This window comes from Artibeus jamaicensis, unplaced genomic scaffold, assembly GCF_021234435.1.
Source record: "Artibeus jamaicensis isolate MK-2021 breed Jamaican fruit bat unplaced genomic scaffold, CSHL_Jam_final scaffold_461, whole genome shotgun sequence".
In the NCBI taxonomy this organism is placed as follows: Eukaryota; Metazoa; Chordata; class Mammalia; order Chiroptera; family Phyllostomidae; genus Artibeus; species Artibeus jamaicensis.
This window is the reverse complement of record NW_026522045.1, coordinates 10,535,005-10,549,390: the sequence shown is the minus strand read 5'-3', so window position 1 is coordinate 10,549,390 and position 14,386 is coordinate 10,535,005. Positions and strand designations below refer to the sequence as shown.

General features: G+C 39.6%; 1 protein-coding gene across 1 annotated transcript in view; it reads left to right on the top strand.

Annotated features, from left to right (window-relative positions):
• Positions 1-14,386, top strand: part of GUCY2F (guanylate cyclase 2F, retinal) — a 166,637-nt gene that overhangs the window by 62,741 nt on the left and 89,510 nt on the right. Inside the window, 2 exon segments of the mRNA XM_053657476.1 lie at positions 4,900-5,054; positions 9,957-10,119. Of these exon segments, the coding sequence (XP_053513451.1) occupies positions 4,900-5,054; positions 9,957-10,119 (318 nt within the window).

The following is a 14,386-nucleotide window of genomic DNA, read 5'->3' as shown; positions in this document are numbered from 1 at the left end:
CCCACCCACATTCCCCCTTTTTACTTCATGTCCATGTGTCATAAGTTCTTTAGCTTCTACATTTCCCACACTACTCTTGCCCTCCCCCTGTCTATTTTCTCCCCACCATTTATGCTGCTTATTTTCTGTACCTTCTCCCCACCTCTCCTCCTCCCACTCCCCTGTTGCTAACCCTCCACGTGATCTCCATTTTTGTGGCTCCACTCCTGTTTTAGCTGCCTGCTTAGTTTGCTTTTGTTTCAGGTGTGGTTGTTAATAACTGTGAGTTTGCTGTCCTTTCACTGTTCATCTTTTTTATCTTCTTTTTCTTAGATAAGTCCCTTTAACATTTCATATAATAAGGGCTTGGTGATGATGAACTCCTTGAACTTGACCTTATCTGAGAAGCACTTTATCTGCCCTTCCATTCTAGATGAAAGCTTTGCTGGATAGAGCAATCTTGGATATAGGTCCTTGCATTTTATGACTTGGAATACTTCTTTCCAGCCTCTTCTTGCCTGCAAGGTATCTTTTGAGAAATCAGCTGAGAGTCTAATGGGAACTCCTTTGTAGCTGACTGTCCCCTTAGCTCTTGCTGCTTCTAGGATTCTCTCCTTCATTTTCATCTTAGCTAATGTAATTATGATGTGCCTTTGTGTGTTCCCCCTTGGGTCCACCTTCTTTGGGACTCTCTGAGCTTCCTGGACTTCCTGGAGGTCTATTTCCTTAGCCAGGTAGGGGAAGTTCTCCTTTATTATTTGTTCAAATAAGTTCTCCACTTGTTGCTCTTCCTCTTCCCCTTCTGGTACCCTTATAATTCAGATGTTGGAAGGTTTAAAGATGTCCTGGACGTTCCTAAGCATCTCCTCACTTTTTTGAATTCTTGTTTCTTTATTCTGTTCTGGTTGAATGGTTCTTTCTTCCTTTTGGTCCACTCCACTGATTTGAGTCCTAGTTTTATTCCCATCACTATTGGTTTCCTGTGCATTTTCCTTCATTTCACTTAGTGTAGCTTTCATTTTTTTCATCTCATTTGTGACTAAAATCAACCAGTTCTGTGAGCATCCTGATCACCATTGCTTTGAACTGTGCATCTGATAGGTTGGCTATCTCTTGGCTGCATAGATATATTGACTCTGGGGCTTTGATTTGTTCTTCTGTTTGAGCTGTAATTTTTTGGTCAGGTCATGCCTGTTATGTATGAGGGGCGGAGCCTTAGGTGTTCACCAGGGTGTGGCAACCCAGTCACTGGGTTGTGATGCTGTATGTGGGGGCGGGGTCAGAGAGGGAATAATGGTGCTTGCTCTGCTCTCTGTGGGATTTTAGTCCCCTCTGCTGCTTCCCACAAGCAAATTGGGCCCTTCTGGTGCTGGTTCCTGGGTGGGTGGGCTTGTGTACATTGGAGAACCCTGTGGGTCTCTACAACAAATTCTCCTGTGAGGCTGAGAGTCTCTCCCAGTACCTTTTCAATCAGTACTTTTAGGCTTTATTTTGGCATCGCTGGGGCCCTGGGTTGCGCAGTCTATGTCACTGCTTGTTTTTGCCTAGTTGATCTGCATGTGAATGTGTGTGTGCAGTCAGCTAACTACCTTGTGTGCGTGACTGGGTCTGCTCATTTCCTCTCTGTGTGCCCGGAGTCTGCTAGGCCTGTGCCACCTGCATTCCCGGGTCTGGCAGCCACTGCCTTTTTCTGCGGTGACCCCTCCCCACCAGCCACCAACTTCACCCCTCTTACCAGTCTGGATGAATGGTTGTCAGACTTCCGTACCGATCAATTTTCTGTCTGTTTTGGTTGTGTTTTTGTTTCTAAATCTTTGTTGTCCTTAATTTTGATTGTACAAGGAGGTGCAGTGTTTCTACCTGTGCCTCCATCTTGGCCAGAAGGAATGATCTTCTTCATCTTAAATAAAACCCTTCAACATTTTGTGTAATGATGGCTTGGTGATGATGAATATCTTTAGCTTTACCTTATCTGGGAAGCACTTTATCTGCCCTTCCATTCTAAATGGTAGCTTTGCTGGATAGAGTAATCTTGGTTGTAGGTTCTTGCTTTTCATCCCTCTGTACACTTGTTGCCAGTCCCTTCTTGCCTGAAAAGTTTTTTTTTTTTTTGAGAGAGTACCTGATAGTCTTATAGAAACTCCTTTGTAGGTAATTCTCTGCTTTACTCTTGCTACTTTCAAGGTTCTCTATCTTTAACCTTTGGCATTTTAATTATGATGTGTCTTGGTGTGGCCCTCTTTCAGTCCAACTTGTTTGGGACTCTCTGAGCTTCCTGGAGTTGTATGTCTATTTCCTTCAACAAACTGGGGAGGTTTTCTTTCATTATTCTTTCAAGTAAAATTTCAATTTATTGCTTTTCCTCTTCTTCTGGCACTCCAATGATTTGAATGCTGGTATCTTTAAATTTTTCCCATGGGTTCCTAAGCCTCTCCTCATTTGTTTTGAATTCTTGTTACTTCTTTCTGTTCTGGCTGAATGTTTACTTCTTCCTTTTCGTTCAAATTACTGATTTGAACCCCAGCTTCCTTCCCTTTACTGTTGGTTCCCTGTATATATATTTCTTTATTTCACTTAGTGTAACTTTCATTTCTTCCTTTATTTTGTGGCAACACTCAATGAGTTCTCTGAGCATCCTGATCACCAGTGTTTTGACCTCTGCATCTAATAGTTTGGCTATCTCCATTTAGTTTAGTTCTTTTTCTGTGATTTTTTCAGTTCTTTCATTTGTGCCATATTTCTTTGCCTCCTCAATTTTGCTGCCTCCCTGTGTTTGTTTTTGTTTACTAGGAGGAGCTGCTTTTACTCCCTGTTTTAGTAGCATGACCTATGTAGAAAAGGCACCTCTAAATTGTGTGGGGTGGAGCTATAGGTAATTGCCAGGACAGGACAACTGCTTCACTGTTTTGTAGCTCTGTGTGTGTTTGGTGGGGGGGAGGCTCAGAGAGGAATCAATGCTTCTGCCTGGCTTCTAGAGGCCTGCTGAGCACTAGTCTCACTTGTCACTTCCCCCACCTCCTGTATGTGGTTGGTGTCCTTCCAGCTGTTGTTGTGGTGTTTGCGTATGTTCTAAGCCATGTGGGCCTTTTAAGCTGCAAAAATCTGGCAGTTTCTTCTACCACCCTGACTCCCATTGGTTTTCAGCCAGAGGTAATGGGAGTTTATCTTCCTGGTACTGGAACCCTGAACTGTGTAGTCTGGCCTGGGGCTGGGATTGTGTGCTCCCAAAGTATCTGTCCCGATTTTTTCTACCACATGTGAATGTGGGACCATCTGTTCTGCCACCGGGTGTACTACCACCACCACTGCCACTGCTGCCCCTCTGTGCCACACCATATCCTCTCTGCCCCAGCTCCATAACTCTGCCCTTCCTATACATCTAAATGAATGTGGCTTCTTTAAATCCTTGGTTGTTAGACTTCCATACAGATCAATATTTCTTATGTTCTGGGTGTTATTTGTTTTTGAGATGTGGTGGTAATCCTTTCTATGGTTTGTGTGAGGAGGTGAAGAATGTCTACCTATGCTTCCCTCTTGACCAGAAGTCTTTAGCTTTCTTCTTCCTACTATTTTAAATTACAAAAGTAATGTATTAAATTGAAAAACCAAATGATATAAAAATACTGACACTTACTTATTCTTCTTCATATATTCCCCCAAAGTTATCCACTATCAATGATTTGGTAATTAGCCTTGTAATTAATTTCATGTGTATTTGCATACATTATAGATTTTGTTTGTTTTTTAAAATATACATCATATAATCTGCAACTTAGTATTTTTTTTTACTTACTTTACAGCTTAGAAATGTTTCCCTGTTGGTATATATACATCTACCTTATTATTTTTAGTTGCTGCAGAACATTCCATAGTTTGGATAGACCACAATTTGGACCATCCCTTCTTTTTTAAAGTTTTTACTTATTTTTAGAGAGAGGGGAGGGGAGAGAGAAAGAGAGTCAGAGAAACACTGATGTGAGAGAGATACCAGGGATCTGGGATACTAACTGGGGACCTGGCCTGTAACTCAGGCGTGTGCCCTGACTGGGAATCAAACTGGTGGCCTTTTGGTTCAAAGGCTAGCACTCAATTCACTGAGCCACAACAGTCAGGGCTGGATTGTCCCTTCTTGATAAGTATTTATTGTATTTTCAATTATGCAATATTATAAAGCAGAGCTGTAATAAAGATTCTTGTATATGTCTTCTTGTACAGATGAGCAAGCATTCTGTTTTGAGGAAAAATAGAATCTGTAGGTCACAAGGCATGCATACTTTCAATCTTGAGAGCTATTGACCATTTGCCCACCCAAAAGGCTGTTGTAATTTTTAAAAGATTTTATTCATTTATTTTTAGAGAAAGGGTAATGGAAGGAGAAAGAGAGGGGAAGAAACATCAGTGTGTGTTTACTTCTCTTGGCTCACCCCCTTCCCTGCGGGGGACCTGGGCTGCAACCTAGTCATGTGTCCTGACTGGGAATTGAACCAGTGACCCTTTGGTTCCTAGGCCAGCACTGAATCCACTGAGCCACACCAGCCAGGGTAGGCTTCATCAATTTCCATTCCTGCCAATAGTGGATGAGAATTGGACTAAGTCTTTGGGGGAGATCAGAATTTCCAAATTCTTGGCAATTATATAGTATGAGACATACCATCCTGTGTTTGAAATGGCAGTAAATCTTCCAGTAACACATAATTCTTTACACATTCAAGATATGACTCTTCATCAAAGCATACAATTTTAGAGCTAAAATGTACCTGAAATTTATTCTTGTCAATGTTTTGCTTGCCTGGATATAAGAAAAAAGGGCTGAATTCTAGATCATAATAGCACATGCCATTAACAATCTAAGAAAATGGTTCTAAAAGCACAAAATAGTTAAATAAGTTGCTAGATAAATTCTGTTTGTGTCATCTTCAGGGCATGAAGTACTTACACCACAGAGAGTTTGCTCATGGGAGGCTGAAATCTTGGAACTGTAGGGTAGATGGGAATTTTGTACTAAAAGTGACAGATTATGGCTTTAATGATATCTAGGAAATGCTAAGACTCTCCCAAGAGGAACCTTCTGCTGAAGGGTAAGCAATGTAGTTTATCCTTCCAAAGCATACAAGGTAACTCCAAAGTTTAAATGAGAATATGTACTGCATTAAAGCCTCAGTCTGATTCACTTCCACACTTTTGTTGAAAATTCACCCTCATTTCCAAGCCAAAGGAGTTGAATGAAGTCTGGAGGCTGTAGTCTCAGCACAGCCTAATCTTCAGAACAAAGTCTATGCAATAATGTTTAGTTCCTGCTGTGGCAGGATTAGACTGAATTGTTTAGAGACCCCAGGGATCCCTGAAGGAATTTACTGAGCACACAGTAGGTGCTCAATAATTACTTGTCATATTGAATGGAAGGTAATTTGGTAGCTGGACCATGACAAAGCACATTCTGAGATGAGATGCCACTAAAGCCTACCCTCACAGTCTCTGTTGGAGAGAAAGAAGCAAGTAGTGAATAAAGGCTCTATGGGTTGTATGGGATGACTTCAGACAGAACTATGGCATTCTAGTAAATAAGTAGGTATGCCTGTAAGGTCCATTTTGTCTTTTTGTCTTCTGTTTAGTACACTAGTGACAGCACCAAATAATGTCTGCAGGGATCATCACAAATCAAATGGTAGAAATCTTTGATAGGGAGTAGGAAGGGGTGAGTGAGAACTAGGAGGAAATGAACTGATGGAAGAGGGGGGAAAGGAAGAGAAGCAGTAAGGAGGAAAAACAATGAATAGGGTAAAATACATGTAGGAAACTTGGGCATTAAAAGTTTTAACTAGTATTGCAAAGGCAAAGAAGAGTGACATAAAAAACACAAAAAAATTCAACCCTAGAAGATGGAAGGAGAGATATAAAATTACAACATATATTATATTTTTGGTATACATTTTAAAACTATTGACTTTACTAAATAGAAAAAATGAAGAATGAAAGATAGAGGGACACATATGCAGATAGAGACAGTCTAGTCATCAGTGGTATCATCTTTGTGCTTTACAAAACTTATGGGATACTAAACTTTAGGGAGTCATCTAGTCCAACTCTATCAATTAACAGATAAGATAACTGAGGCTCAATATTTTTTCCAAATCATGTAGCTACGAAGCAGCATTTTCAGAATTCAATCTGGTCTTCTGAAGACTAGCCCTTAAACCAGCTAAATTAAAACATATAACAATTTTCTCTTTCTGTGCCCATCTATGCTTTGGAGGATTTTACGCTCCTGGAAATCACAATACGAATTATGTTATTCATTTATTCATTCTCTCTCTCTTTCCATCTGCTTATTGCAGACTTTGTCTTATGGTTATTATCTGGCTGATTCCAATTTTGAAAGTTGGGAGTAGTCTCCAGGTGTTAGTGCTACAAGAGATAAAACACAATGCTCAGCTTCCCAGAGTTCCATTTAATTCACATGTTGACAACTTTCAAACTTAAAAAATTCAGGTCTCAGAGTGAGAAGAAGATAGCTGCAGACTCTATCTCTGTGTATATATACAGTGTCTGTCTTTTTCTCTGCCTTTCACTCTTAATGTTTCATTTCAATCTCCAAACTGCGATAGCAGTGTGAATGCTCAATCCATTCTTCATACAGTACAGCTAGGAGTTTTCTAAACTACAAATCCGATCATGTTACAGCTGTGCCAAAATTCAGTGAATGGCTTCCCATTGCTCTTAGGGTAAAGTTCAAATTCTTTTACTTGGCTTGTGAACCCTGCGTGATCTGGGCCTTGCAAACCTCCCTCTATCTCTATGCTCCAGCAGTGAACTCCTTCTAGTTGTTTATTTACGCCAGGCAGTCTCTTACTTCCAGACCTTCACACATACTGTGCCCATTGCTTGGGACAGTCTTCTGTTCCCACTTTGTTATATACTCATCTGATTCTGGCTAAATTCTACTCTTTCTTTAGGGCTCAACATAAATATCACTTATTAAATAGACTTTCTATGACACCTTATGCTGGGCTAAGTTCTCTTTATGATCTTTTAGGGCTTTGGACTTTGTTGTAATACCATACTTTGTTGGCGTTATGTTTTTAATTAGCTGCCTTCTTTCCTTATTTAAACTAAAAGCTCTGTGGAGGAAAAAAAACAGTTGCGCTTCCCTTAGCACCTTTCATTACTTGACAGGATAAATGTTTGTTGCACCAATGAATGCGTGAAATATAATGAAATCACTTGCTCCTTCCCACCTTAGATGACAGGGCTAATAGAATCTTATAATCGGAAAGCTGTTGGAAATCATCTGGCTAAACTTCCATTGTATAGTTGGGGAAACTGAGGCTCAGAAAGTTGAGCTACTTAGTGACCAAGCTGAGATTTTAAACCCAGATCTCTTTACTTCCAGCTCTGTGTTTGTTTGTACTGTATCACACTGACTATCCAAAGGTGATTTTATCACCATAGCAAGGCTCAGAGTTAGTGCTGTCACCGGCAAATAAAAAAATTAGCAAAGGTAATTTTTATAGCTTTCCTGAGAGTTCAGGTATGGTAGGTAGTAGCTCTTACATGGTTCTGGACTAGGGATGTGTAAATAGGGGTGGGTTGTAAGTGTATTTATTCCTGTCTACTCTCAATTATATAAGTATAGTGCAGATAAAATCTCATTTTAGCCATTAACGACATACATTTAAGTGCTCTCTGAAAGTACTATTTGGTAATGATTGTATTTAATAATCCAGCTTTTACCAGAGAGTTTTGTCCTCTTTCTCTTCTTGCACTTTTACATGTGCAGGGAGAGAGGATGCCAGGAAGAAGCAGCCACATACCATTCTCCCTGCTCCCAGATATTCCCCTTGCCCTCCCCGCAAAACCATATGCCTGAAATCCCACAGTCAGAAATGTATTCCTTTGACTAAAGAATCATTCAGTCTTTGCAGTTTTATTTGTAAATATCAGTCCACTTTGGCAAAGAGACATAAGGGCAAAATCACTATTGATTAGAGACTTCCATGGGGTGGGGGCCTGGGGAGGACAAAGGCTGGGGACACTTGGAGGATAAAGAGAAAAGGTGAGTACATGATTGAAGGTCAGCCTAGAATTCCCTGTTCTACCATTTTGATCAGGGTTGGCTTAAAATAAGAATTTTCAGCGTGAGTTTCTCTTTTTTTAGTTTCACTAAGAAACCAAAATAATCTCAATTTACCCTCCTTCCTTTTTCATAGGAGATTGTCCCCTGGACTCCCTTCCTAATACCCCAAATTTAATAAGAAAAAGTAAGCCACAACTTTACACCTGTCACCCCATCCTCAGCAGACGCTATTTTTCAACCTCCCAATTTGTCTATCAACCTGTTGCTTGCTCTAAATTTCTTCTGTTCCCAAAGCAGGTTGAGCCTATCCCCAGCCCTGTATCTTCCTTCTCCATTGCAGCCTTCCCATGTATTTGCTTCCTGTCCTGCTGCTGCCACCTCCACCCCCATTCAGGCCCCTTTCACCCCACTTCTGGCTCTTCCTGTAATAACTTCCTAACTGGTCTCCCTGACTACAGCCTCTCTCATTCTTCAATCCAGCTTGTGCAGTTTGCCAGATTCATCTTCCTGAACATGGTTTTCATCAAACCCCCTCTCCAACTCTTTGCACCCTACTGCCTTTTGTATTCACTCCAAAGGCCTTCATTTGTCTCTCAGGGCCTCTCACCTTCTGCCCTCATTCTTCCAACCACCCTCCCTGCCCCACTTCATCAACCCTGTTTCTCATTCCTCGTTATTAACAGAGCCATTCTCTTCAGCCAAGCTAATCTGCTTACCACCACCCTATCCACAATGTGCTCCTTTCTACCTCTTGTTCTTTCACACTCACTGTTTTTTCTCCCCAAAAGCCTTTATCCTTTCAGCTCTAGGAAACTGCATCTTCAACTGTCTTCACAAGTTCCTTTAAGATTTAATTTTTCCAGGAAGCCTTTATAGATTAATTTAATCAGCTCAGTTTTTTATTTGTTTGAACCTTATGAAATTGTCAATATTTAAACAATTGACCTACAAAAACAGCAATTTCATATGGTTCAGTGTTAAACACTCCCTTTAACATTTGACTATTCTATTTATATCCTTAGTGTGTGTTTCTTTATGTATTGCTTAAGGAGCCCTCCCCCCAAATTTTTTGAGTCTCTGACTGTCATAATATTCTGAAAGCATAAATAATCTCTTTTTTACCTTGATTGGGCCTGAAATGGAGCAGAGCATACCATGGGTGGTCAAGTTTGGCTTTTAATATATTCATTTTCCTGCACTCTATGGTGGGGCTCATCACTGTCTTGTATTGCAGTTAAGAGTACACATGTCTGTCTTACTGACTGCTTATGAACTCTGTAAGAGCAAAGGCAAGGCCTAATTCATCTTGTCCATTTCCCCTGTACCTAGCATAGTGCCTGGTACATGGTAGATCTTCAGTAAATATTTGCAGAACTGAGTTGAAGAATTTGCTTTACCTTTTTGCTCTGCAAAGAATAGAGGAGGCCTGAGGATCCTCTAATCCTTTTAGAGAAAACCCCCAGAAAGCAATCTATAAATCCCTGAGCTGGTCCAGCACAATCAAATTACTAGGTACATATAGATCTCAGCAAACAGCAAATCCATGAAAACCATTCTGGCAGTGCACTCACCTTTCCCTAGAAGCCTGTCAACTGCTACTGGCAGGCTCAAGAGAGCAAGAAAGCAAGTGCCAGTTAGTTTTTCTACTCTGAGTTTCTCTGCCCTTTTCCACACATCTACTGTGTCTGCCTGCATGGTCTTGGGGTAGGGAGAGTAGTATGCTTTCTTTGTGTATCATTCCTTAGGTTAATAGATTCTGACCTTGGGAAGAAACTAGCATGCTGGTCTATCTACTAAATATATAAAGCAGTCAATGAAATAGCACCCTTGGAACTCTTGAGGGCATTACATGAGCTGTCAGTTAATCCTTCCTGCATTCATTACATAATGCCTTTTTTTTTTCAGAGTTACTGTGGACAGCCCCTGAACTGCTGAGAGCCTCCAGGGCCAGAAGGTCAGGTTCTTTTGCAGAAGATGTCTATAGTTTTGCCATCATCATGGAAGAAGTTATGGTCTGGGGAACCCCATTCTGTATGATAGATCTACCTGCTGAAGGTAAGCAAGAGGTGACAAAAGGACACCAGTGCCTCACCATTACCCAGATTATCAGGCCAACCCAGGCTCCTCTGAATTGCAGAAGACTGAACACAGCTATTTTTTTATGCTAACTGTCTGGTAGTCTGCAAGCAGCCCATGTTGTGTGCAGGTGGGACTTGCACTTGGAAGAAATTTTCCCACCCAAGAGGCCGATCCTTTTCCAAACTGTGACATAAACCAAGGGCCTACAAGATCTATATCAGTCCTTTATATTTTTTAATTTAAATTATTTTAATGTTGTTCAATTACAGTTGTCCATATTTTCTCCTCAACTCTTCTCCCACCCCCTCCAAACCCGCCTCCCTCCTTTGTTTCCACCCTTCCCCTTGGTTTTGTCCATGTGTCTCTAATAGTAGTTCCTGAAAACCTTTCTTCCCATTGTCCCCTCTCATCTCTCCTCTGGCTATTATTAGATTGTTCTTAATTTCAATGACTCTGGTTATACTTTGTTTGCTTTTTTTCTTTTGTTCATTATGTTCCAGTTAAAGGTGAGATCATATGGTATTTGTCCATCACCACCTGGCTTATTTCACTTAGCATAATGCTCCCCAGTTCCATCCATGCTGTTGCAAAGGGCGGAAGCTCCTTCAATCTCTCTGCTCCATAGAATTCCATTGTGTAAATGTAGCATAGTTTTTTGATCCACTCATTTGCTGATGGGCACTTAGGTTTCTTCCAGCTCTTGTCTATTGTGAATTGTGCTGCTATGAAAATTGGGGTGCATAGGAAATTTTGGATTGGTGTTTCAGGGCTCTTAGGGTATAAACCCAGCAATGGAATTGCTGGGTCAAAAGACAGTTCCATGTTTAACTTTCTGAGGAAATTCCATACTGTTCTCCACAGTGGCTGCACCAATCAGCATTCCCACCAATAGTGCACTAGGTTTCCCTCTTCTCTGCATCTTCTCCAACACTTGTTGATTTGTTTGTGTTGGCCATTCTGATTGGTGTGAGGTTGGTATCACATTGTGGTTTTAATTTGCATTCTGATGGCTAGTGATGCTGAGCATATTTTCATGTGTCTCTAGGCCCTGTGTATGTCCTTCTTGGAGAAGTTTCTCTTCAAGTGTTTTGCTCATTTTTAGTTGGGTTTTTAAAATTGGATTAGAGTCATGTGAGTTCTTTATATATTTTGGCAATCAAGCCCTTGTCCAAAGTGTCATTGACAAATATGTTTTCCAGTGTGGCAGTTCTCTTTTCATTTTAATGCTCTTTTCTTTAGCCGTGCAGAAGTTTTTATTTTGATGAGGTCCCACTTGTTTATTCTTTCCTTTATGTCCCTTTCTTTAGGTGACATATCCGTGAAGATGTTGCTGCATGGAATGTCTGAGATTTTCCTGCCAATGTTCTCCTCTAGGATTTGTATGGTGTTATGATTTATATTTAAGTCTTATATGATGTTATGACATATTTAAGTCTTTTATCCACCTTGGATTTATTTTTGTGTATGGTGTAAGCTGGTGATCGAGTTTCATTTTTTTCCATGTAGCTGTCCAGATCTCCCAACACCATTTGTTGAAGAGGCTACTTTTGCTCCATTTTATGTTACTGCCCCCTTTGTCGAATACTGATTGACTATAGAGAGTTGGGTTGATTTCTGGGCTCTCTGTACTGTTCCATTGGTCTATGTGCCTGTCTTTATGCCAGTACCAGACTGTTTTGATTACAGTGGCCTGTTAATACAGTTTGATATCAGGTATTGTAATCCCTCCTCCTTTGTCCTTCTTTCTCAAAATTGCTGCAGCTACTCGGGGTCATTTATGGTTCTATATAAATTTCTGAAATGTTTGTTTTATATGTGTAAAATATGTCATGGGTAATTTAACAGGTATTGCATTGAATCTATAAATTGCTTTGGGTAGTATGGACATTTTGATGAGGTTAATTCTTCCGATCCATGAGCATGGTACATGCTTCCATTTGTTTGTGTCTTCCTTAATTTCTTTCTTCAGTGTTGTATAGTTTTCTGAGTATAAGTCTTTTACCTCCTTGGTTAGGTTTATTCCTAGGTACTTTATTTTTATTGTTGCTATATGAAATGGGATTTTTTTCTGGTTTCTGCTCCTGATGTCTCATTGTTGGTATACAAAAATGCCTTTGATTTCTGAGTATTGACTTTGTATCTGGCTGTTTTCCCAAAATTATTTATTAGGTTGGGTAATTTTTTGGTGGATTTTTAAAGTTTTCTATGTACACCGTCGTGTCATCTGCAAACAATGACAGTTCTGTTACTTCTTTTCCAATTTGGATGCCTTTTATTACTATTTCTTATCTGATTTTTGTGGCTACAACTTCCAGTACTATGTTGAATAGTGGTGATGAAAGTGGGTATCCTTGTCTTGTTCCTGATTTGAGTGGGAGACCTCTAAGTTTTTGTCCATTAAGTATGATGTTGTCTGTAGTTCTCTCATATATGGCCTTTATTAGGTTGAGGAATGCTCCATCTATTCCCACTTTGCTGAGTGTTTTTATCATAAATGAGTGCTGTTCCTTATCAAATGCCTTTTCCACAGCTATTGATATGATCACATAGTTTTTGTCTTTCATTTTGTTTATGTGGCGTATTATGTTTATTGATTTGCGAATATTGTACCATACTTAAATCCCTCAGATGAATCCCACTTGGTCATGGTGTATGATCTTTTTAATGTATTGCTGGATGCGGTTTGCCAATATTATGTTGAGGGGTTTAGCATCTATGTTCATCAGTGATACTTGTCTGAAGTTTTCTTTCTTTCTTATGTCTATATCTGGTTTTGGGTTTAGGATGATGTTGACTTCATAAAAAGAGTTTAGGAGTCTTCCAACTTCTTGAATTTTTTGAAATAATCTATGGAGAATGGGGGTTAGTTCTCCCTTAAATCCTCTGTAAAATTCTCCTTGAAACTGTCTGGTCCATGGCTTTTGTGTGCTAGAAGCTTTTTTATTACTGTTTCAATATCATCAGGTGTTATTGGTATGTTCAGACTTTCTGCTTCTTCTTTACTGAGATTTGGTAGATTATATTTTTCTAGAAATTTGTCCATTTTATCTAGGTTTTCACATTTCTTGGCGTATAGTTCTTTGTAGTAATTTCTTATAATCTTTTGTAAGAAATTTCTGTGGTGTCAGTTGTATCCTCTCTTCTTTCATTTCTGATTGTGTTTATTTGGGTCTACTCTCTTTTTTTCTTGATGAGCCTGATTAAAGGGTTGTCGATTTTGTTTACCTTTTTGAAGAACCAGCTACTGGATTCATTGATTCTTAGAATTGTTCTTTTAGTCTCTATGTCATTTAATTCTGCTCTGATCTTGGTTATTTTCTTCCTTCTACTTGCTCTGGGCTATCTTTGTTGTAGTTCCTGAAGTTCTTGTTAGGTGTAGAGTTAGGTGGTTTATTTGAGGTTTCTATCTTTTTTAGGTATGCCTGTATCACTGATCCTCCCTCTCAGGACTGCCTTCACTGTGTCCCATAAGTTTTGGATTATTGTGAGTTCATTTTAATTTGTTTCTAGAAACTTTTTGATTTCTTCCTTGATCGCATTCTTGACCCATTCACTGTTTATTAGTATGCTATTCAATGTCCATGATTTTGCATGTTTTGGGTATTTTTCCTTGAGGTTTCCTTGAGGTTTTTAGTGTCAGTCCCCTGTGGTCAGAGAAAATGCTTGATATGATCTCAATAATCTTGAATTTGTTGAGGCTTGTTTTGTGTCCAATCATATGGTTTATTTTTTAAAATGTTTCATGTGCATTTGAAAAGAGTGTATATTTTGCTTCTATGGGATGAAGGGCTCTGTATATATCAGTTAAGTCCATTTCATCTAGGGCATTGTTCAATGCTACAATATCTTTGTTGATATTTTGTTTGGAAGATCTGTCCGTTTTTTTACAGTGGGGTGTTAAAATCTCCTACTATAATTGTGTTGCTATCAATATCTTTCTTGAAGTCCTCCAAGATTTTCTTTATGTATTTGGGTGCTGCAGTGTTGGGTGCATATATATTTACTATGTTTATGTGTTCTTAATGGATTCTTTTCTTGAGTATTATGAAGTGACCTTCTGGGACCCTTTCTAAGGTCCCTTTTTGGAAGTCTATTTTGTCTGATATGAGTATTGATACCCCCACTTTTTTTCCTGTTCATTTGCTTGGAAAATTTGTTTCCAGCCCTTCACTTTCAGTCTGTGTTGGTATTTTGTTCTGAGGTTGGTCTCCAGCAGGCAGTGTGTGTGTGGTTCATGTTTTCTTATCAAGTCCG